The 25,501-nt window shown below is 33.9% G+C and overlaps 2 protein-coding genes across 3 annotated transcripts; one reads left to right on the top strand and one right to left on the bottom strand.

Annotated features, from left to right (window-relative positions):
* Window positions 1-6,951: 6,951 nt before the first annotated feature.
* LOC126670683 (RGS1-HXK1-interacting protein 1) lies at window positions 6,952-9,223 on the top strand. The gene is made up of 7 exons (XM_050364494.2): window positions 6,952-7,122; window positions 7,199-7,276; window positions 7,554-7,606; window positions 7,716-7,852; window positions 7,928-7,992; window positions 8,783-8,841; window positions 8,927-9,223. Exons 1-7 carry the CDS (start codon window positions 6,984-6,986, stop codon window positions 9,014-9,016), a joined length of 621 nt encoding a protein of 206 aa, XP_050220451.1. The 5' UTR covers window positions 6,952-6,983; the 3' UTR covers window positions 9,017-9,223.
* On the bottom strand, window positions 9,133-24,109 carry LOC126670682 (nuclear pore complex protein NUP214). 2 transcript variants are annotated; one of them, XM_050364493.2, is made up of 17 exons: window positions 23,308-24,109; window positions 22,625-22,749; window positions 21,328-21,440; window positions 19,828-19,967; window positions 18,864-19,026; window positions 17,717-18,755; window positions 17,196-17,348; window positions 15,926-15,983; window positions 14,344-14,477; window positions 14,135-14,259; window positions 13,531-13,870; window positions 11,872-12,049; window positions 11,294-11,596; window positions 11,142-11,204; window positions 10,643-11,068; window positions 9,611-10,552; window positions 9,133-9,538 (listed from the first exon to the last, which is right to left on the bottom strand). In XM_050364493.2, the coding sequence occupies exons 1-17, from the start codon at window positions 24,050-24,052 to the stop codon at window positions 9,372-9,374; spliced, it is 5,214 nt and encodes a 1,737-aa protein (XP_050220450.1). In that variant the 5' UTR covers window positions 24,053-24,109; the 3' UTR covers window positions 9,133-9,371. The 2 variants fall into 2 exon arrangements, with proteins under 2 accessions (XP_050220450.1, XP_050220449.1); XM_050364492.2 differs by having other exon boundaries at window positions 9,611-11,068.
* Between the last annotated feature and the right edge of the window lie 1,392 nt (window positions 24,110-25,501).

Genomic DNA, 25,501 nt, shown 5'->3' with positions numbered 1-25,501 from the left:
TTTACGGTATACTATATATAAAAGCACGAATGGTAGTGGGGGGGGGTGGGGGGGACAGGAAAATTTACGGAATAACTCTTTTTAATCTATATTAAATAACGGTTTTATAGTCATTAACAAATTAATTATTTAATTAATTACTTAAAAATTATTATAATTAGAATTTTAGTTAAAATAAAATCGTATCATGGCAGAGAAATACTAATTGAGTATAGAAAAAATAGCTAATATTTTCCAAATTAATAGGAATATCAATCTTTTGGTTTGAATACACTAGCAACGCAATTATTTTTGGAGGAATTTGCACACAAAAACTCCTTTTTTTTAACTTATTTGTTCTAAATACCTCAATTTCAAAAATTTATTTTTTTACTCTATTTTTCTATTGTTTTTAGTTGTATCTCAATTAGCAAAATAACTTATTTATATTTTTACTCTCCTTCTTAGGGATGGCAATGGGGAGGGGATTCCCCGTTCCCCGTGGGGACCCGTCCCTAATGGAGCGGGGAATCCCCACCAATTATCCCCATGGGTACGGGGATGGGGAAAATCATTCCCCAACCATGGAGATGGGGAGGGGACGGGGAGTATAGTCCCCACCCCATGGGGATCCCCATCCCCGTCCCCATGTGGATCCGATTTATATTTATGTATATTTATATTATATTATAAGTTTTAGTATGTTATTTATAATTTTAAATAATTTAACATAATTTTTTTTATTAGTTTCTATTTAGTTATAAATATATAATATTATAAAAGATAATAGTATTTTTTATAATGATTTTTTTTTCAAATATTTTATGAAAATAATAAAATTATTTATAAATTATATTTAATTGTACGGGGAACGGGGATCCCCATGGAGATGGGGACGGGGATGATTTTATCCCCATTAATTAAATGGGGACGGGGATGGGGATTCCCCATAGACGCGGGGATGGGGATGGGGATGGATTTCCCGTCCCCACCCCGCCCCATTGTCATCCCTACTCCTTCTTTTAAACACATGCATATCTCATTTTTCCTTTTTTTTTCTCTCTCTTTTTTCTCTTTCCTCTTTCCTCTTTTTTCTTTTTTTTTTTTGTTTTTTTCTTTTTTCTCTCCTTTTCTCTCTTCTTTTTCTCTTTCTTCCTTCTCATTTTTCCTTTTTTCTCTCTCTTCTTTTTCTCTCTCTTCTTGTTTTTCTTCTTCTTCTTCTTTCCTCTGCAACTTTTTTTTTTCGTTTTTTTCGAATCTGTTTTTTCTATTTTCCACATTATACAAATGAACTCTAAGACAAAGAAATTTGAATAAAAAAAGAGTTTAAAAGATAATATGATGGTGATAGATGAGAAAGTTCTTCTTCTCTTATTCTTCTTCTTCTACTACTTTTTTCTTTCTATATTGTTTTAAATTATTGTATCATCGTTTTTTGGAATTTTTTACAACATTTTTTTAAAAAATCATAATGTTCTTTATTAATGATATTTTGATCTGGTATTTCAAATGTTTTAAATTAATTTTAGAAAATGTTTGAAACTGTTTTCTCGAAACTGTTTTATACTGTTCGAAATCTTTGTAAACGGTTTGAAACTGTTTTATACTGTTTGAAACTGTTATTTTTTAAACTGTTCGAAATTATTTTTTAGAAGTTGTTTTAGACTGCTTGAGATCTTTGGAAACGGTTTGAAATTGTTTTATACTGTTTGAAACCTTTGTAAACGGTTTGAAACTGTTATTTTTTATGTAAACCGTTTGAAATTGTTTGATACTATTTGAAACTGTTATTTTATAAACTATTGGAAAGTATTTTTTAGAATCTGTTTTAGACAGTTTGAGACCTTTGTAAACGGTTTGAAACTGTTTTATACTATTCGAAACTGTTTTTTGAAACTGTTTGAAACTGTTATTTTTTAGACTGTTTAAAAGCGTTTTTTAGAAACTGTTTTAGACTGTTTGAAACCTTTGTAAACGGTTTGAAACCGTAATTGAAAATGTATTTGAAACCGTAATTGAAATATAAGCGAATGAAATAGTTTGCAACTGTTATATAATTTTTATTACGTTTTAAACTATTTAAACATTTCGAAAATCTTTGAAACCTAATTAAACATACTAAAACTGTAAAATAATTCGTTTGAACAATTCTATATCCTTTTTTTCACTGAATCCGCAGTTTTTATTGATCGTAATGTATGAATTTGAATAATGAAGCAGTAATTTGAAAATATCTGACAGAATATTGAAGAAGAAATAGTGAAATTTGAGATCTGAAAAAGAAAAAAAAAGATGAGATGAAAATTTTGAGGAGAAAGAAGAAGTTTGTTATGATAAAAACAGGTGGAGTAATTTTTAGGTATAAAAACAAATAGGATAGGGTATAAAAATAAATGGCTGACACGGGTAGGTATGTTAGTCAAGTCCAAACTTTATGGTAGGTAATTGCTAATATTTTTCTTATTTAGGTAATTCTCTAATTCTCTCTTAATATTGTCCAAATCTTTGTTAGTTATATGTAAACCTACAAAAAAATTGATTTTTTAAATTTTATTTTAAAATAATAATACATGAATTGACAAGTCACGTTACGAGCCACGTGCGTAGCATGCAAAGCGAAACTAGTTATGTATAAAAGCATGGACGGGTGGATATGCACTTTTACAGTAATGCCCTTAGTAATAGTTCAGTAAATTTTTTTGGAATCCAACAAAAACTCTAATATGCCTATATTGTAGATTTCCATAATAATAGTTAAAATTTATCAATAAAAGTTTATTTAATTTAAAAACAACCAAAACTCTATCTATTCAATAGGCTGATAATCATCCATCCCCCTCGACCTTTACCCTACACTAAACCCCATATACTATCAAAATCTTCTTTAAATCCCCCAACCTTTGTGGCGGCGCCATTCACGAAATTGATTCTGTATTCGTGTTTTGTTATCGAAATCGATTAGTTATCAATTAGTTTGAGTTGATATACCTAAAGAGGTTAATCGAGAACCGACTCAGAAGAGTGATACGAATCAAAAAGAGTTGTAAACCGTTTATCGGAGTAGAATACATGAGAAGCACGATAATCTATAAAGTTAAAGTATCGCATCTTGAGTCTAGAGTCAGTCCTAGAATAGAATTCTGATTTGAGTTATTGATTTAAAATCGTTTTAGATCCGGCAAGGCAAGCAGCAGTCGGACAAGGAGATCGGGAAGCTTGACGGTTTCGGAGCACCGTAGTGTTTTTGGATAGCGATTTCTGTGAGTTTATATATATTTACTTTTAAAGTATTTAAATGAGCATTGTTTATAAAACAAACGTTTTATATTGCTTTACTTTTGAATTGAATGTTTACAATGCAAATACTTTACATGAAATCCATAATGTGTTTGGTTTAAAACCAATATTGATCTGATGGAACGTGTCTGCCTATTGGGCGGTAATAGGACTGTGTGATCACCAATTTTGATTAAAGAGCTGTACATAAGGTTATGAGTATAAATGAGAAAGTTGGTTATCTGAATGTTAGATACAAGGTTGAACTCGGTCGAACTATCTCGGGACCCGTGTTTAGTGGGTTGAACTCGGTCGAATTATCTCGGGAACCACCACTTGAGATTAAGAGAGTGGCAGCGGTTAAACTCGGTTGAATTATCTCGGGACCGGGCCGATGGATTAAACGATTTCTTTGATTATGTTTGGCATGTTTGAGAATTAGAGTTTCAATCGGATCCTTTACTTGGCTATACGTGAAAGAAATGTTTACAGCACCGTTTTATATTTTGTATAAATGTTTATTAGTAAATAGTATGAACTCACTCAGTATATTCCCGTATACTGACCCCTCACAGATTTTCCTCTCAGGTGAAAAGAAACCTTTGAAGTGACGGACTTCTATCATTGTTCCAGAAGTCTGATATTTTTGAAAAGTATGTAAAGATAAAGTACTTTACTTCTAGAGCTGCAGTAGATAGGTGTTTTATATATTGGTGGTATCAAACAGTTTTCTGTAAATATAACTCTGATGTTTGAACGTATGTATATGCTATGTTTTTTGCGCTGTTACCGTTTATTTATGCCAGATGATAATGTATGGCATGACATGTTTATAGCATGACACGTGTTTATGTTGTCATGCATGATGTATGTTATTTTGCAAAAAAATATTTATGTTTTTAGGCTTGCTACGGGTTTTGGAGCTACCACTCCCATTCCCTAGCGCATGTCTCGGCCCATGAAATTGGGTCGTGATAGGTTCAGCATAGGAACTTGCTGTTTGAGACTGCTGCAATCCTACCTGTGATGGCTATCCTTGTTTCCCCACAATAAAATAGGCAATATGTTATGATCATACATAACTGAACCACCAATAAAGAACTTAAACTACTTAAAACTGCTTAATAGTACCTTTTTTACATGAGGCTTTGTTATGTCCTGGTTCTTGACAATGTCTACATCTCTTCTTCTGTCTCTTTCTTGCTAGTTTCCCACTCCCAGATGTTGGATTTGGCTCATTAACATTTCTGATGCGCTTTTTCCTTGGTCTGCCAGGCAATTCTGGTGCATCCATAGGGAGCTATTGATCACATTTCATGAACCTTTTCCAGGCACTGGTTGAATGGTGAAACTATATGTAGAATCATATTGGGCCAGATGGTAATACCCTGAGATGTGATCCAGAGGCTCCATGCCCATATGTTTGATTTCACATATTGCATGTCGACATGGAATGCCAGACAGATCCCAAACCCTGCAAGTGCACAACTTCTTATCTATGAAGACTGTATGCTTGTCATCACCTTCCCATATCTCATCCTCCTCCCCAACACAGCCACCCTCAGAGGGGTCACTCACGGGATCAGGTAGGACCTCATCCTCCTGCCTAATCACATTTTCAATAAACCTATCACCAAGTCTAACAGTTCCTTGTACAGCTACACGCAATGGGCTATTTGCAAATACAGGATCATTCTCATCCTTACTAGCATAAATGATAATGTTTGTCTTACAGGACACCCTATGTATGTGGTTCAGTATTGTTCTAATGGACTCATCATTTTCCATTATCATCAAGCCATTACATAAAGTTCTCACAGGCTGTAAAAAAATATTTTAAAAACACTAGGGTAGTCCACTTCAGTAATGTACTTTATCCTAATTTGGTCCACACTTAGATAGTCTGAGTCAAAATTAAATTTCATGTCTACTTCTCCACCCACATAATTCAAATAAGGTTCAGCAACCCAGGTCCCACCATAGTTAAAATAAACATCAATTGATTCACCCATGTCTGCCACAAACATTTAAAAACAACATAAAAACAAATATAAGCACAACAACCTACTTGAATGTCTCAACAAGCAAGCAAAAAGAAATAAACTTAGACAAAACTATTTTACACATTGTCATGTCTGGACCACAAACAATAACAAACTATAAAGAATTGAACTTAAAGCAAACAGTTTTTCAAAAAGAAAAAAGCAGTTAACATAGATCTTACATCTACATCATGCTTGAACCATTTATTAAGAACCCATCGACTAAAAGAGCAACAAAATACAAGGGGAAATGAAAAACCTGTGGTTTACGAAGTGCTTCACTCGCAGTTAAAGGAGCCTTCGATTTTTGGAGTTCAGAGTCTTCGATTTAGAGTTTTCGTGCGATTTTCAAGAGAATAGAGAAGAGCCACCTTCAGATTCTAAAGAATAGAGTCTTCGATTAATCTCTCCTTCGCATGTAATGGACAACACCAATTCGATTTCTGAAGTTCAAACTGTTCTTTTTCCTCCGATTTAGGTTGTATTAGATTTGGGAATTAGGGTTAAGGGATTATTTTCGGGATTTTAAGGGGTACGATCCACGTCAGCAGACATTTGACCAGAGAGGAGAGTCCATGTCAGCAGCCAGGTTCACATGCTGGTAAAAAGAGACGGCAAACGAGACGGAGTTAGCTTGAAGGGGAAAATTGAAACGTTTTCAAAACATCAGGCGTATACTTGCACCTTTCCGAACGTTGGGGGCCTACTTGATCCATAGGATAAACGTTAGGAGTCTATCTGACCCTTTTCCCTTTTGTTTATATGTGATTGTTTGGGTCGCTAGGTTAGTTGATGTATTATGTTAAAAAAAATTAGGATCAAATGGAGAATATTAATGTTGAAGGAATGCTTAGATAAAAATTTAAAGTGTTGAAATCGCAAACTCAAGTTTAAGTCTGATATGAATATTCTCAATGACAGGTTGGATTAGGGAATGGTGATCGAACTATTGGACATGTAATCCAAACTTTAAATGCTTCCCAATGGATTTAACAATATAACTAACAAAAACTTACTAAAAGAAAATAGGTATTAATTCTTTAATAGGTCGTGGAGTGATGTATACAACAATGACGATATGATTTCTTAAGATAACACCATGAATTAGGTATGGGCACAAGAGAAAAGTTAAGGTATGTGAGATGAATAGAAGATCGAGAAATCTACGACATGTAGGTGATTGGTTCTTTTTTTCCAGAGATGGATCTAATCTAAATTAGTTGTTAGACATATGTTAAATCAGCTTTAGTTTGGTTGCGCTGAGACTCGAAGCCGAAACCTCTATTAGAAGAAGAAAAAACTCATTGCCTTTTTAGTAGAACATGTCTTTCAAATTAAATCTCATGAATTTAAACAAAAAAAGGTTATATAACACGACTGTTGTGGCATGTCATTCGTTAGCTATGTGGAATATTTAATGATAAAAAAATAAATAATAATTAAAAAAATTGTCTATCGCAAATGCGCATTGACTTGTTGTAAATATGACGTGGCAGAACTATCGTATGAAATAAACACCGGTTAGTAAATAAAAAATAAACAAATTGTGGATGTTTTTAATAAGTTTTATTGAGAATGACGTTTTTGATGTTGTGTGGTAAGTTGAGGGGTGAAATGATGCTTTATTCATTTTTAAGAGTCGCCTAATAATGAAAAGTTATCGAGGTTTGGGGAAAAAGAAAGAGAATGGGAGAAGGAGAAGAAGAAAGGAAGCAAGGAGTAATGCAGCGTACCAAAGAGTCATTTGCCCATCTTGGGTGCTTGCAGGATCAAGCTATTTCCCATTTCCAAGCTTATCAACACTCTTTTTTCAATCAAATTAAAGGTATTAATTACCCTTTTCATTACCTAATAACTTATTTATGTACTGAAATGGAAGAATCAAAGTTGGGATTTTTTAGAGGAGTTGATGATTGCTAAGGACCACCCTACTGAGGTTGCTGGCGTTGCAGTCACAGCTGCTCTTCTTCTTATGCGAGGTAAGGTAACCCCATATCTTAGGAAAACATCATCAAATGTTACTTAATGGGTACAAGGGCGGACCTTGGAAAAGTTTACGGTTGGCAGTTGACCACCTTATTTTTGAGTATATACGTTAGTAATATAGTTTTACGATTTTAAAATTTATAGCACTGATCACCTTTTTATGTTATCCATTTTGTAAATTTTCGGTATAATTTTGTCCACCTTATACAAAATTTCTAGGTTCGCCACTGAATGGGTAGACATTTTTTCTTCACAATTCACAACTTACAGGTCCAAGAAGGTTTTTGTTTCATCATACATTTGGCCGATTTAAGAGTGAAGAGGTAATTCTTGTGTACAACCTTATTTTACCTTGGACCTATATCTATATTTGAGCCTCAACGTTTTTGTTATATTATGTGTTTTAGCAGTCATCTGTTTATCTGTGTACAGGCAAAATTTCTTAAAGCTGAAAAGAATGTCAATGAGTTGAATCTCTCTGTCGATATGATGAAGAACGAGAGCAGAAAACTACTTGAAAGAGCATCTTTTGCTGAAAAGGACATGATACACGGCCATACCGAGCTCAGGTAAGTTCTCTCTTCTTCTGCTACGCTTTATTACCTCGACCGGTTTGATTAGTTAAAGTATATCTATATCTGTAGGGATGCTGGAAGTCAAATTCAACGTCTTGCTAAATCAGTCTACAGTGTCGAAACACAAGCTGCAGGTCTGTGTTTTAGAGCTTTCCATGTTTTAGTTATTATGCATGACAAGGATTTGATGCTTACTCTCTGTTTCTTTCCAACTGAAGGTGGAATTTGACTCTTAGCCTTATCGATATTTTTCCAGTTGACTTTGCTTTTGGATCATGAATTTGAAAAATAATATTTCGAATGAGTTTTTTGGTTCTAAACAAAGATAACTGAAAAGGAAAGGAAAATGTTGCTTGAGCTGGATCATAGAGTTTATCTGCAATCATGTCTTTAGTAGGAATTTCAAACTTTTACAAAATCAGTTTCTTCCACAACTCGGTCATGATCTATCTAGCTAAGGGCATGGAATAATTTTGAATTTTGAAGTAATATCTCAAACTCAAATCTCTAAGAAATTTTGTTTTAGCTACAAAAGCATGTTGTAAGTGATGAATTTGTTTTGTAGTTACTTTCCTATGACATAGGGTTTGTTAGGTTTAAATGAATTTCACAATTTTTATGGAATTCAATTGAATTTCTACAAAATATGTGTTTGGTTCAAATGAATTTTCACAATTTAAATTTGCATTTACACTCGAAATACAGTATTCAATTTATTTCATTTTATTTAAAATTCGGAAAACCAAACACAAAAATTCATTTTCAAATAGAATTCATTTAGAAATGAAATGAAATGAATTCTACACTAGAATTGATCCAAATAGGCCCTAAAGTAGAAGATGGTAAAATTTTCTTTTGCGACTTATTAGCTCTGGGTGTGAGGTTTAACCTTGATACTTGACAGTAACCTCATTTTGATGTTAGATCTAATGGATGGACTACGAGAAATCCCTGGTAGGGAGGCGTTAAAGCTTCGAGCTGAGGTAAATGGAACATGTTATCTCGTTTGATAAGTCCTTGAAAATGATAAACTTAATAATATATGCATCTCTGGTTGTATGGGTTTAGGTTGCTTCTATGGCATCAGCTTTGAAGAAGCATAAGAGCATGCTGGACAAACGGATAATGAAGATTTCTGAGCTAGGGGTTCCTGTTTGAAGCAACTTTCTAGTTTGTTTTTGTGTGTTTAATGGGCAAAAGTTTGTAATACAATTGGAAGGGATTGTTAAACAAGTTTATGTCCGGATTGTGACAATAATAATATTGGAATATAATGCCAAACAATCCTAAACTCTAGGTTGCCTTTCATTGATTAGTACTTTCTTTAATACCAATAACATAAATCAGAATAATTTTATATATGTATATCGAATTTACTCCTTTTTCTTTACTACTTCTTTTAACATCCGTTGTTAACCTGTTCTGGTGAGAAAGATAGCTGTATTTGCTTATAAACAACAACATTATAGCTCGAGTAGCAGCATCGAATCCAATCTAACCAGTGGTCCTTAACCTATTTCCTCATTTGTGTGAAGAGTTCCGAAGGTTTCCCTGTTCCTCCTGTACTTCCACCGAAAGCTGAGAAACTGCCAATTCCTGGCTGATTGCCTGCTGTATTACCACTGAATGACGAAAAACCACCAGATCCCTGCTGGCTGTTGAAAGCTCCAAATCCACCTCCTGCGCAAATTTTATAAGCAAATGACCATGACAAAGATTGATCTTAAATCTATAAATTAAAATGACACTAACCTGCTGCCGCAAATCCACCACCAGCAGCTCCCCCAAAACTACCATTTCCAGAAGAAGGATTTGGAAACCCTCCACCTCCTGATCCCAAGCCCCCACCAGCAAATCCACCAAATCCCCCAGTGCCTGAGGCCAAACCAGCAAAGCCACCACCAGTAGAAGCAGCAGCTGCAAACCCACCACTGGTGGCTGCACTTGAAGAGCCACTGATTGCATTAGTAGTAGCAAAACCTCCCACTGAACCAGCACCAGGAAAGCTGCCAGTACCAAACTGTCTTGATTGTCCAAAAGAACCAAGAACTGATCCTAGTGCTTGCTGTCCTGCTCCAATCTGTGCTGGCTGGCCAAATGCGCTTGGTGCAGGAGTTTGAGCAACTTGTTTAGCACCAAAACCACCAGGGGATGCACCCATATTTGTCGGTGGAGATGGTTGGGAGGGCTGTAGAGGTTGAAAGCTAAATGATGCAGGCTTAAAGAGTTCTCCACTGGGTGGAGTCATTGTAAATGAGGAGCTTGCTTGATTTGTTCCTATATTACCAAATGAAGCACCGAATGGATTTGTTCTTGGAGCATTTGAGTTAGGGGTTGAGCCAAGACCAAAACCACCGAGACTTCCCAAACTAATCACCTCAGGAGCCTCCTCCTCCATTTCATCCTCTTCAGTAATTGCAAAATCTGAGTTTGTGTTCTTTCTATTTGCAGCACTATCAGAAGCTAATGATTCCTCAAAAACATCACATGGTGGTTTAGGACTTGCCATGCTGTTCAAACTGGACTGACTCCCAGTTGAAGTGTCAGTTTCACGAACAGATGATTCTGGAAGTTCAACTTTCAAACTAAATGTAGGAATTTCAGGCTGTGCCTTTGGAGCTGCAGTAGAGGTATCCGCATCTGTACTTGACTTCAATTTTTCTGGCAAAGGTTGCCACTGCGATGCAGACGGCGCTGGCGTCAAAAGAGAAGTTGGATCAGCTGAAGATTGAAGACATGATTGAGGAGAGGCTGATGTGGAAAGTGAAGAAGGCGAGGTGTTACCTAAAGGAAGTTGAGCTTCTGTTTTACCAGGCTCTGATATTGAAGGTAGGGTTGGATTCACATGGGGTGGCATTTTTCCACTAGCAGATTGAAGCTCTGTTTTACATAAAACTGAAACTGCAGGTGGAGTATGCAAAGGTAACAGTGACCTGGGAGCCTGAAGGGAGGAGTTACAAGGAAAAGCCGGAGAAGAAACTGCTTCATTAACATCAACTTTGGTTTTAGATCTGATAGCCGACAAGGATGGCGCAATTGAAGATAAATTAGATCCAAAAGTTGCAAATTTTGTTGATGAGTTGACAGCTGGAGATGTAGCAGATGAAAGTGGCATTAAGGATGCCTGAGAAAATGATGTTTTTTCACTAGGCTGGCTTCCACTTGCTGCAATACTCAACTGGGGAGCTTTTCCAGGAAGGGAGGAAACACCTAGAGCAGCAGAAGTTAGAAAAACAACAACATGAAGTCTCAATACTTGTACCGTGAAATTTGAGAAATTAACCTTTTTCATTTGTTGGTCCACTATTACTAGATTGAATCCCGGAATTTGAAAGTGCAGCCCTTTCTGCATGGTTATTAAGCATCTCATTCAATATTTCCAAGTCTGACATCATGCAGGTAAATTTATAGAGTGAAAACTTATTATGTAGTTACCTTCAAATAGCAGAATTGACTTGCTCTCATTGATGAACACCGAATCAGAATTCCTGGTAGAGCTGCTACCACTTAATTTATCTGCCATCACATTGCTAGTTTCACTGGCAAGAATTTGCCTTGTCATAGGTGATGCTCGGAATGGCGATATTGATGGCTGTACATCATCATTGCTTTCCATGAAAGGAGTCCTCAAGCCCATTCCTTGATATGTAGATTGAGATGGCACAAGGGACTCATTACTCCATTTCGACGGAGTTGATTTTGCTTCAAAAGCCTGTTTATAGAGTGTGTGTTGAATGCCTGTGGAATACAAATGAAAAAAATGGTGTTCATAAGCAAATCATTCTCCACTAGTTACAGGTAATCTATGTTGCACAGAAACTTCTCGAGTCCTACATTTGGATGTTTCATTTCCATTTCTGGAAATACTTCTGAAAATCAACATTTGTAACCTATTCTTGTAAAAAATATCATTTTGCCATTTTTTATTTCAACATTTTTGTTTCCATGCTACATAGCAGGTAATAGAAGAAAGTATAATAAGAACTTTCTGCCTGCAATTATTCATGGCTTACCTTTGTGTCCAGATTGAGACACAAGCGTTGAAGGAGAAGTCAGGTCCTTTAGGTGACTAACTGCTGATCTAACCACCCCAGGAGAGTCAACTTGTCGCCTATTCACACTTGTCTTCTGAGTTTCTTGCAAAAGCACCCTCTTTACAGTTGTTTTTGTGGGCTCAAAATTAACCCAGCTCTACAACAAATTCAAATGAAATAGCATACTCAAGAAAGTTAGCACAAGATCTCAGAAGCATCAAATATGTGAATAGGAAGATCTATATCAAAATTTTCACTTGAATAAATAACAAAGAAGCTGGGATCAAAACCAATAACATGCAATGAAAAATGCTAATTGTACCAGACAAAATGCATCAGAAGTAAAGGTGGCAGGAGTGTGGGACACAAATTGATAAGAATCCTTCAAGAATGAGCTTGAATAGGAGATTCGAGTCAACTGAATTACTATTTAGCTAACGATGGCAGAATACAATCATTTTCATTGCACATCTAAATGATCAGGCATTAGCTAAAAAAGTCACCAACATCAAGAACAGAGTGCTCAAGCTACAAATCCATAAACAAGAAAAAGTAAAAACAATGTTGAACGAATAGTAGCAAAAGCGCAAAAAAGGTTCAGACGTTATACGCCATTAGTCATAAAAATATCATAAAACTTTAATTTTTAGAATTAATAGCATTAGCATTTGTTTCAAAATGACATGAATAAAATCTCAATTAAGACTTCAAATCAACAGCGAGCAAGTCTTTAGCACTAGCCTCTTGAACTTCCGAAAGTAAAATAATGAAATCAAAGAATAGAAAAGAAACAGAGTAATCTCTTTTGTCGTGACCACCAAATAAACAAAGTTCACTAGAATAGCAACTAAAATGAAATTAGGTTTGCACAGCAAAAAAGAAAGAGTTTTAGACAAGTTGTAAACCTGCAAAAAAGGTTCAGACCTTACTCGTTATTATCTTAAGGATTATCACAAAGAGTTTATGAGAAAGATAATCTTCAAGCCATTTAACACTTGCAGCAAAGAATCAGCCATAGCCATAGCTTTGCACATGTCTGTCATCAGAACTCAAACTATACCAAGATGTTCCTCACAGGAAGCACGAGATACAAACGAATCAGAAGAGAAAATCAGATCGAGTATATCTGTGGCTAATTTGATATGACCTTTAGATCTTAATCTTATTTGGTTCCAATCAATGAACAATATTTAAAGCCACTTTATAGGTGAGTATTAGAGATGGATTTTAATCTTGTTTGGTTGTAGGCTCTTGATACCAATTTGAAAACCCCAAGATTCCATGTATATTTGATCCACAAAAGCTTGGATCTGAACTATGTAAGTCAAATATAGAAAGTGATCCTACCAATTTGGACCCCTTAACACTCAAGGTTATATTGATTTTATAACAATCCAATTTTAAAATGTAAATTTGTAAAATCATACAAGGTAAAAGGTGAATTTGCCAAAAGTGTACCAAGAAAGCCACATAACTTTGTTAATTCCATTTCTCATATTATTTTAGCACATAACTTAACCATCGAACAAAGCAAACTAGTTTTGGAAACAAGTATAAATAATGAACTGGCCATTAGCATTACAAAATGAAATGAGCCTAGAGAAAGAACAGTTTAAGATAAAACTTGATGAAACTTACCTGATCTAACGAGTCTCTTATCCTCCTCACAGTTTCTGAATCGGAACTCTTTATAGCACTTGAATGGCGTCTTCTAGACTGAGATCTGTTAGATGCAGAACCAGAAAGTAGAATCTTCTGTGAAGAGGAATTGCCAACTTTTGTTGAATCTGGAGAGCTGAAAACAGGGTCGTATTGGATACCAATTGTTTCAAATAGTTCCTTCTTCACATTCTTTTGTTTAACAGGCGATTCAATACTCAGTACAGCCATTTGTTTTGACAGGCATTCTGAAAGTTGTTCAGCCGCTGCTACTTGCAAGTTAGTTGTGTTATGTAAACTATGCAGGGACTGAATTTGTCTGCAGAATTGTTTTCTCAACAGATTAGAAATTTTGACCAGGAATTGTTTGTCGAGAACTAAATTTGATCGTCTACTTGCTCACGAGTTTGGAAAACATGTACTATTATGTTGAATATATTCCAGAAAATATAACCATCTGATGTTATTCTTTCAAAAATTGTAATAATTTATGAGCTCTTTTATCCCTCCTATTTAATTGGTACTCTGATCCATGGAGAAGGATAGACAAACATGAATTGGAAATCTATAACTTCCATTATACCTTGAAGGCCCGTATCTACTTTGAGATGCCCTCCGACCTTTATAAACTCCACCATTTTCATCAAATTTATGAAGTTCAAGGGTATTAAAATGTCTCTCCAGTTGAATTATTTGATCAGTCAAAACCTATATTTGAAAATGAAATTAGCAATGAAATGAATGTCGAATACCAAATGTACTATTGCTTATATGTTAAAATAACTATCAAACCTGATTCAATTTCAATATATTGTGCCTCTTCAGCTCAAGTTCAGAACCCAACTTTTGGTGATTCCAAAGATCCCAATAACGGCTATCAGAGGCTTGCTTAACAATACCATCGATGTATATTTTCTTGGCCAGAACTGAAAACCAGAAGAAGAAACAATTTGGCCCATGAGAACATTAGATTGCTCAAAACTTCAAAGCAGGAAATTACATTTGAGAAGGACAATAAAATGAGAAATTCAAGCAGTAAGATGCTAAAAATTAAATGTGAAGTGGTAATCCATCTTTTCAACAACAAATCATACACATCCGCAGATAGATGACACCAACAAGCTTCAATACTGCATATGAGCTGAACAATACGTCACCCTGTGGCATTTAAAATGTCTCTACCCCTCCCAGTTTTATTAAGCCCTTCCCTCTTTTTGTTTCTTGGCAGTTGGGAAACAAAAATCAAGGAGATGAATTTCTGCTTTGCTTTCTTAATAAATAATATTCTATCATAATTACTCGCATATGAATGTATAGAAGAGAACCTCAAGATAAAATGATAAATCATCTTAATAACCCACTTTAATTACTATAATCGTAAGATATATATTTATACAAATATTTTCAGCAATATCATGACCATGATTTAAAATCATGGTGAATTTTCTATAACAAACAGGGAGATTAAAGCTCACCAAAGTATCATCATATTGCTGTAAAAAAACTAAGGCAAAAGAGTTGAAAACCTACCCACCTTTCATTTTTTTTTCAATAGCACCCTGACCTTGTAATTTTTTCAATAGCACCCTATTTTGTATTTTTCGGTTTCAATAGCACCCTAAAGTATCAAATTGAACTTTTTTCATTTGGTTAATATTCAAAAGAAAATCCTTCATATTTATCATAAGTTCTAAATATTCTACAATGTTTTAAATTATACATAAAAGTCCTCTTTTTCACAAAATAAAAAAAAATATGAATAAATATTTAATAAAATTAGACGCGTAGCCGAATCCGGAGACGAGCTGCTCGTCTTCCATGGAGGAAGACCGGCGAGCTGCTGGTCTTCCTCCATGGATAGCGGAAGACCAGATCTGGTCTTCCGAGGAAGACGAGCTGCTCGTCTTCCTCCGGAGCGGGTTCGTTTTTTTTTTTAATTTTAAATTAAATTATTAATATATATTTATTTATTTATTGGATTTATTTGAAAGGTTTTTAAGTTAAGGGATTTATTTGAATTTGTCCAAGTAGAAAAAAGTATAAAATGACCCTTAAATTTAATTTTTTAAAAAAGTTTAATATAATTATAAAATCATCTTTTTTTTTAAATTTAGGGTGCTATTGAAATCAAAAATTACGAAATAGGGTGCTTTTGAAATAATTACAAGGTGAGGGTGCTATTGGAAAAAAATTGAAAGGTGGGTAGTTTTTCAAACCTTTTGCCAAAAAATAACTAGAATAGCACCTTTTAGTATTTGATAATAGAATGATAAAAGCATACATAATCTGAACTATTTTAAAAGAATCATTGAAGTTTCTTGTATTCTGATAAATTAGCTGTTCATGACAGTATGCACTTGGGTAGCTGAAATACCTTGTACAGTTTTATCCAGAAGATGCTGGACTTCTCCAAGCTGCTCATCCATCATGCTCTGCAAATTAAGAGTAAGGCATCAATAGAACCTTGGTATACACCCCGTACGTGTCTACTCCATGAAAATTGACACTAATGAGAACAAAAAATAAAAAAGGTGCTATTCAGTAAAAAAAATTGTCACTTGACAATCAGTGGTCAATCCACTTATCATAATGCTTATCTATGGCTGAGCTTTATAATATACTACAGATAGACAGATAGATATAGATTTTTCTTTTTGTGTTGGGACAGAATCCAATACTAATCATTCTATTCTATGTTTCATCCAAAATAAGATGAGGAAAAACAAATCAATATCATCAGGCTTTTCTTGGAATGATTCATTCATAAAAGTTCTGCTAACCAGTATCCTCCTTCTTGACTAAAAAGAAAGATAAATCAAAAAAAGAATATCATTTAAAAGAAAAATTAGGACAAAAACTCAAATCCTTAGGAATCAAATATTATTTTCAATAACCGCTGGCAGTCTTTTACTAATTTTTCAAATTAGATTCCTGCTCATTGATTGGGTCAATACAAAAAATTTAACTTACGAAGTATTAACTGAAGATAGCTATTGAATCGCAGAAAAGATTTTCTTTTATCAACTATTTCATTGAATATCTTGGGCTTCATTTTCTTAACCTTAGTTCAACCGTGCCAATTATTCTCCATCTAGCATCTTTTGATCCAGGACCTAGGCAAATTGAGCCGCCAATCCCTTTCTGTACATGCAACATACATTGCAGACACAACCATGTAGGTCTTCATCACATTAGCATGCAAAAAAGTGTAATTGACTCCTGAAAAGTTGCTATATATTATGATCTCAGAATATCTAGATAAGCAAGTTGAGTCACTAGATAATAAGCCTATCCCCAAAGTACAAAAATCATACGCCTAGTCACCTACAAGTTCAATATTACTTAGTTTTTAAAAACAGTAAAACTATTTTGTGCAGGCTTTAATACTAGGAAATTGAGCTTATTCCTATGTGCTAATAGGGGGACTGCAGACCTTCTCCAGCCATCTCAAGCAGTTTGATTTGTAGGCTTGTCATGGGATATTTAATATAAGCACACCCACTATTCCATCTTATAAGACATGACATACGAAGGATAAAAGAAATTATAACAAGAAAATGTCACTCGGTTCACATCTACAACCTATTACAATAAATGAAAAAAGACCTAAGAGATGACTAACAATGAAAAAGTAGAACTATTACCTTCCACATTCTGCATTTTCCAAACAGCATTTCCATGCGATCCTCCAAAGCTTCAACTGAACCCATTTGGGAAACAAGGCATGCATCCTTAAAGCCACCTGGTTCTTCTATACATTCTAAAAGTGAATCCAACTCTTTGTCCATCTCTTTAATCTGAAGAAGATATGTTTACTCTTTTAGAGAAATGGAGGGAGGAGATACTCACACAGTAATAAACTAAAAAATATAGCAAAGAACGTCTCCAAAAATGCAATTAGAACACAAGCATGCAACAAGTCACCGATGAGGCAAGGAGTAGCAAGCACAATAATCAATTAGAGGGAAGTGGTGAATCACTAAATAATGGAATCTTACAAAGTTAATTAGAGTACTAAATCTTCAATTACCTCTCAATGTTGTAAAGAGAGAGTGATGCAAAAAGAATTGGAATAAAGGAAAATCACCTCAGCACATTGAAATTGCAAAGAGAGCTATGAGAGTCTAGATGAAAAAGTTAACAGGTATTATCTTGGCATACATACATTGCCAAATTGTCTTGATAAGTATGGCTCAGAATTTGATGGGGAAGACAATTTGCGGGCATCCTTTGAAGTGGAAGGCCAATGGCTCGCAGACCTTCCAAATGTAAGAAAATCCTGAGGTGGCAACTGCGAGCTACGAATAGAAGGTAATGAATCAATCATCCCAGTTTTCACTGAAGCTTTCTGCCCCACATTTTGTGCTGGTCCAACAGAAAAATCTGCTGAAGGAATATTACCAACACTATCACTCAGATATAAAGGCTTTCCAGCAAAGGCCCCAGGAAAATTTCCTGTGCCAACACTAACACCAATTTTATCAGATGTATGCCCTTGAACAAGAGCAGAAGCCGTAGTTGAAGATCTACTTTCAGGGCCCCCTGAAAATGTAACCTTTTCACTTAACCATGGCTCAGATTGTGCACCTTGTAAACCAGTTGAACCAAATGAAACTCGTGAATCCTTAGGCTGGTGAACAACATCCTTACTGTTCAATTGGCTGGGAACTGAAGGAGCGTTCTCAAAGAAAGCAGGAGCAGGTCTGAATTCACTGTACTTTTTATTTTCAGTTTCACTGGAACGGTTGACAAAACAACTAGTCCCTTCTTGGGGTGAATTTTTAAGAGAGAATTGTGTCATATTTATGCTTTGATTCTTAAGAGACTCCACCTGTTGACCATCTACACCTAGGAACATCTTTGTGACAAAAGCTTTTTCCTGGCCATCAGAGACAGATGGCTTAATGTTCACTACAGTTTCCATTTCCGCCCCTTCAGTACTAGCATCTTTGGGTGATATTTGCTCTGCAGTCATTGAACTCTTGCTGTTACCAGAAGGCATGAGGTCTTTCTTTGTAGGATGTTCACTACCTTTAATGATATCTGGCTCCCTGTCACTCGCCTCCTTTAGTTGAAGGCTGAAATCTGTTTTTTCTAACCCAAATGGAAGATTACACTCGACGGATACTGCAGGCAAATCTGAATCTTCTTCCTCATCAGTAAGGGTATATTCATTTTCAAATGAAGTGGTAGGTTCAGCAGCACTACAGAAAAATATTCAAAGCATGAATATGAAAGATTGAAGAATTACAATACTTAAGCTGTTAGCACAAGCACTAATAATATGGCAAAGTAGCATCATAAACAATTACCTTGCCACATAAAACATAACAAGGTTTCCCTCAAGTGTAACACAGAAAAGAACACAACTTGGTGAAAGTTCTCTCTTTTGAAGCCCAACTTCGACTTTGACTTTTTTATAGAGGGAAACATAATCAACACAAAGCCCCATGATCAAGTTATCATCGCCATTACCTGAAAAAGTGCGTATTTAGGCAATGGTTACACGACTATAATGCACAATTAAAGAGCAATCAACATATAAGCAATTAGTTATAATCAATTATAAAAAATAAAATTGTAGTTCAAAGAATAATGAGACAAGAACACTTTATTATAATCACATAATAAATCATAAGACAACTACTCCCTCCATTCCAAATTGATAGACAATGTTTCTACTTTTTTGTCCCAAATTATACGTAGATATTTATTATTTGAATTGATTAATTGACATTTATTCCCTCATTAATTATATTAAAACAAAAGATACTAAAAACAAAAATACTACTACATAAATAAGAATAAATATGATATTTTCTAATAGATTAAGTCATTTTGCCCAGATAAGCTAAACTTCTTAATACTTGTGTTTCTCCTAAGTTGTCTATCAATTTGGGAGGGAAGGAGCATAATACAATAACCTGTTCAATGAAATTCGCATACTTTCTACAATACTCTAGCATAATAAACCACTTCCTTGATCTAGTTGTGCCAACCATTTTATGGATTTAGGATTAAGGAAACTATAGATAATCCTTAACTCTGTGACTAATATTAAACTATAATTTTACTGAATAATAGATCAGTTTGAATGGTTCATTTAGAGACAAACTAGCTGCCTTTGTTGCATCTGTGTGTGAACTATACACATCAAATGCATTCAATATCTTACTGGAACTGTAACAGATTAGTATTTTCTCTCGGAAATGAACTCCATTAAGAAAACATATAACAAAGTGAAAAATCTCAAGTTTAGAATAGAAGTTTAGGAACCTTGAAGATGAATCCTTGGGATCCAAGTATCCCGATCAAAATCAACAATTGTAGTTTCACTCATATCATCCTCTACTGACCATCGAAGTAACATAATGTGCTGATCTGTATTCTTCTTGTTTGCTGTAATTGCAAGGCCGCTGTAATTAAGTGCAGAAAGTGAAACTGTCAACCAAAAGACATAAACTTGGAAAGACGGGGACATGCCTAAAGCAACAGTCAAATTGAAAGATAAAGTTGAAAAATGAATTTATTAAATTTCAATTTAAATCCTCTATGCGCCCAACTTAGAAAAGAAACTAAATTCATTTCGTGACACAATTCTTCCTCTCTTAACAAATGTTTGTATAACACTATTGACTATTCCCACTTAGAAAAATCTTCCAAACTTTCACAAAACTATTTCATACACAATTTAAGAAAATATAATTAATTCTATGCTAACTAAAAGAATTTCACTCATTTTTACTTTCATATTCCTGTATATTCATAAATACTATTAGCAGGTTGTGACATTAACTAAGAGTAAATAAGAGAAGTAAATAGAAAAATTAACTTGGATACTTCTAGGTTTTATAAGAGTGAACAAGTATTTTGGGACATTCAAAATGGAATAGTGAACAATCCTTTTATGACTGAGGAAGTAATAACTTCCAAAACCATATGTTTTGCTACTAACATTAAACTATAAAATTCAATTAAGAAAAATAGTTTTACTTTTACCCAATCGGTCCTACATCAAAAAAGAAGAATCCTACTCCTGAATAAATAGTTGGAAAAACTTGAAGAAATAACCAGGATGAGAAAAGTTATCAACTTTTTCTTTTTGGCACAATTTGACTCGACATACTTTCCCTTCACTAGAAAAAAATTTGTCACCGTGTCAAAATATTTAATTGCAAGAGCAATAGAGAAAATAAGAAACAAATAAGCAAAACAGCTTATTGATTTAACATCAAAAGATCAATAAGTAATCTAATGTTATGTGAGCTTAAAGGTTTTAAACTGTGCACTTAAAATAACATACATATCTAAATCAAGATTAAAAACAGATAATTTGACTAAATAAATCATTCATTTTCCATATAAGATACTTTGCTGGTATATCCTATTCCCAAAATAGTCAAAATAAGAAATTTAGTACAAGTGTATTCTATTTGACAAAATTCAGCAGTCACTCTTTAGCCAATATAAAAATTTCAATTCTTTTAGGAAGATAGAGGTTCTATCCCACTGTTATTTGAAGGAGTAGACAATTATGATTAAATGAAGGGTAGCATCAGAAATTAAACACAATCAAACAACTAAAAAATCTATCAGATTTTATTCAACTCACTTTCAAACGTAAAATTAACATAGCTAAGGCAAGGTTTTTAGATGAACAGCTCAATAAAGAAAAAAATCAAAGTAGCAACTACAATAGCAACTACAAGGTGCTTAAAATAAAATATATTTTAAAACAAGGTACTGCGAAAATTTCACAGATGTGAGATCACATACCATTGTTCTAAATAGCTCAAAAGCAAGTACGGTCCATTTCCATAGGGTAAAATGTCATCAATTAGACCAGAAAATAAGTCATAATATGACAACACAGAGACCTTTGAAGAAGCCTGCAACATAGATGTAGCAAAATCAGTGATCAATTTTGTTTCTGTGCAATCAAATAAACAGAAATTTAGCATCTATATGAACTTCATACTTGTTGAAACATAAAACTAAGAACATCATATCTAAGACAAATCACCAATCACATATAACAAAAATAAATAAAAAATGACGGTGCTGATAATGACGATGAGGAGGAGAAAGAAACAAGTTAAGCACGTAGCTTTCTAACCATAAAACATTGGCGAATTATTATAGATTATATAAAATACATGTCAGGACATGACGCTTGCGATTTATAGGAAATAACAGAAAAGAATGATTCATTATTTACTTTTTAAAGATGAGTATGTACGATATTAGTTTACATGCATTATATTTCACCTTATATCTTCTACAGATAGCAGATTTTTCACTAATATAGTCACAAATTAATATCCCAAACCAGTGAAGGGACTGAGAAATACATATCAATATATAATATATACATATACCATGATGTTTTTAACCGAAGCGACCGATTTAACCGAATTACTTTATCTCTTTAACCGAACCGATTGAATTAACCGAATCCTTAAAAATACAAAACCGGACTGACCAAATAAATCGGTTAATTCGGTTAAATCAATAAAAATATAAAGAATAATATTTAAAATAGATAAAATATATTCAGTTCACCGAATTTTTAAAACCCTTAACTGTAACCAAACCAAAAAATTTATTAACTGAATCAACCAAAATCCTTAACCGAATTTAACCAAAATAGATGGTTAATTCGGTTCAACCAACCGTTTGCTCACCCCTAATAACAAGTTGTTTAAACATGAGATTTTCTCATAAATATACTACCAAGCTTCTAAAGAAAGCCACAATATCAACTACTGAACGAGATTCCATAAAGAAGCATGCAATTTTATATATCCTGATTGCTAACATTCACAAAAAAAGTTCAAATACAATTTACAAAGTACCAACAAACCATTGCAATATTTTTTTTCAATCAAATCTTAATATCAATGTCAGTAAAAAATCAACTAAAATTTTAAAGGACTGAAGCCAATTTTCTAATAGTTTAACGTTTTGACTTGAAATAGAAAACGTATAAGGGTGGACGGACTCTTACAAATAATTTTACCATGCATTAGCTACAAATACTTGAAGTCCAATATAAAAGGAAAACATTACTAACATCAGCAATTTTTCCATCTTTGCTCCTAAGTACTTGGATGCGGTAATTTTCTTCTTTGCCATCTGCAGTTTGCTGAAAGCATCCAATAACAATGCTATCAGGACGCACCCACCTGATAGAATCCACTGGTGCAGTTATTGAAGAAATATCTTAGTTACAAAAGATAACAATAGAGAGCGATTTCAAACAGACTAGGGAAGTTAAAATGCGCATCTAAAGCTATTAAAAAAATTGAAGCTGTTGGCTTGAGCTTGGAGACTTGTTGATTTTTGTCAGCTATCATCAAATAGAAGGTTCTCTCAAGGAAACAAGGCCAAAGACTTCTTAATGCCCCTTAATACTATCTTTTTATTTTAATTTCTAATATAGCTCAAGCCAGTACGGTTTAAAATTAAGAATAAAAGAAAAGAAAAAACTAAGAACCATTGAACTCCAAATGAGGAAATGTAATGATATGAGTTGCAACGAATTAAAAAACAGGTTTCCACTAGTAAGAAACGAGCTAAATATTGTGATATTTAATGAATAAAATTCAGGTGGACTAGGAGAAGTTCAACTTGTTGTTCTAATTTATTTGTGTGGTTCTAAGTTCAGCTTATGGTTCTAATTCTTGTATGCATAAAAAAAGGGAGTACACTTATGTTTGTTGTAAATAATTATCAAGAGGGGAAGTAGAAATAAACCTTTAACAGTGGATTCGTCGGGAGAATCAGCAGTCCATGAGTTGAAGGGCAGAGATATGCACAATATTTGCTTGAATTTAGAGGACAAAATATGGAGAACATTCTGCTTAGCCACAGATATATAGGTTCCGTCGAAACTCCATTCAACGGCATCCACATTGTCCATGAGATGTTGGAGAGGAGAGGAAAGAGCAGCAGCATGATATAGGCTGCGTTGATTGGAGAGAAGAATGTAAGAAGCTGCTGCTGCTGCTGCGGGCCTTCTCCTCCACTTGAAATCCTTGACAAAACAAAATTCAGCAGTCGCTTGTTGGGGCAAGGAGCAGGAGAAGAACGGGTTCAGTTGCTGATTGAGAAGAGAATGAATGCGGAAGAAATGGACATGCGCGTCGACAGCAGCGGCCAGCGTAGAATCATCGGAAGAGAGTGAAAGAATGTGAAGTTTGGCGATGGGGACATCAGCTATGCTCAGCTCTTGCACTGAACTGCCGCCGTCTGTCTGGTCCATAACATCCTTAGTTCTGGCAACATAAAACCCGGAGGGATGAGCAACGAAGAGGAGGCGGTGCAATTGGGAGACGGCGATGGGAGAACCGGGACAATAGTCGGAGAAAAGAGACGGGGCATTGGGGATGGGTTTGAGGATCGGAATGGGTTTGCCGATTCCGTCGAAGAAGTAGTCATCGGAAAACGCACGCTCTCCTTCCTCTTCTTCTTCTAATTCTATTTCTTTAACTGCTCCCATTACTGAACCACACTGCTCCCTCCTTCTTTGATATTTTAAATTTGATTGAATCAAATGTTCATTTTAGTTCAGCCCTAGACCCCATGGTGACAATGAATCAAGGCTTAATACATCTGCGTGTCCCTGCACTTTTCTCTTTTTACACATGAGGTCCCTGCATTAAAATATCCATCATTAAATCCCTGCACTTTAACTTCCATTATCCCGAGGTCCCTCTGTTAAGACACCGTTCACGCACTTTCAATTTTTTTAATTTTAGATCCATGCAATTTTAATTTTTTTAATGTTACGTCCCTGCACTTTTAAATATAGAGATTGTGTATAAATAAGCATTAATTTTTAGTTTAATAAAACTAAAATTAAGTATAAAATATTAAAATTTATATTTTTTAAAGGGTATGAATTTAACATATTTAAATAATAATAATGTCTAAATTTCTATCTTTGAACTATTATTTTATTGAATATTTAAATTATTCTTACTAAATGTTTAATTTATTATTATTCATCTATAAATAAAAAGATATAATTTATTAATTTTTATTATGTTGAAAAATAAAAGTGAATTTAATTTTTATTTTAAAAAGTAAAAAATTAACTTAGAAAAGTAAAATTAATTTTAATATTTTTTTAATTAAAAAATTGAAATAATATTTCATACCGATAAATTTTTATTTTTTTAAATAATATAATAACATCGCACTTAGAGGTGTAAACGGACGTTGATCTTAATATATGTCAACTTCGAAATTGAGTATGTTATATAAGCTTACAAGTCCGAGTTGTCTACTTCTATTTTTAGAGGAGACATATCAGGTGAAAGTCTGAATTGATTTCTAATTTCTTAATAATTTTTTATGTCACCTTTATTTTTTTTAAATTAATTTTGAATATTTCTTGAGTAAGGATCTCATTCACAAAATATACTCTAATACTTAAATCATATTTTTTTGATAAATTGATCGTTAATATAATTTTATTAAATTTTTAAATAATTATTACTTAGGTTTAAATAAAAAGTAAAGTTAATTAATTTTTTTATTACGTTAAAAAATAAAAGTGAACTAGATTTTTTTTAAAGTAAATATTAACTCACATAAATAAAACTAATTTTAATATTTTTTATTAAATTATTAAAAAATGATATTCTATACCAATGATTTTTTATTTTTTATTTAAGTCGCCTTCAAAAATTTAATATATTTCGAGTAGGGATCTCATTTAAGATATATACTCTAAAATCTAAATCATATATATTTGGGCTTTTTACACAAACAACCTACTTTGCCAATTTCTTATCTTTTATACGGGTCCAAATTTGCCTTTTCTAAACTATCATGTGCGGCCTATTTTATTACTTTTATACGGACTCTATATATTAAACCCTAACAGCATATAAATCATAATTTCATTTATTTTCTCTCTCCTCATCATTCAATTCTCTCTTCC

Source organism: Mercurialis annua, linkage group LG2 (genome assembly GCF_937616625.2).
Source record: "Mercurialis annua linkage group LG2, ddMerAnnu1.2, whole genome shotgun sequence".
NCBI classification, from domain to species: domain Eukaryota; kingdom Viridiplantae; phylum Streptophyta; class Magnoliopsida; order Malpighiales; family Euphorbiaceae; genus Mercurialis; species Mercurialis annua.
The sequence above is the reverse complement of the archived record's forward strand: the minus strand, read 5'-3'. Positions and strand labels throughout refer to the sequence as shown.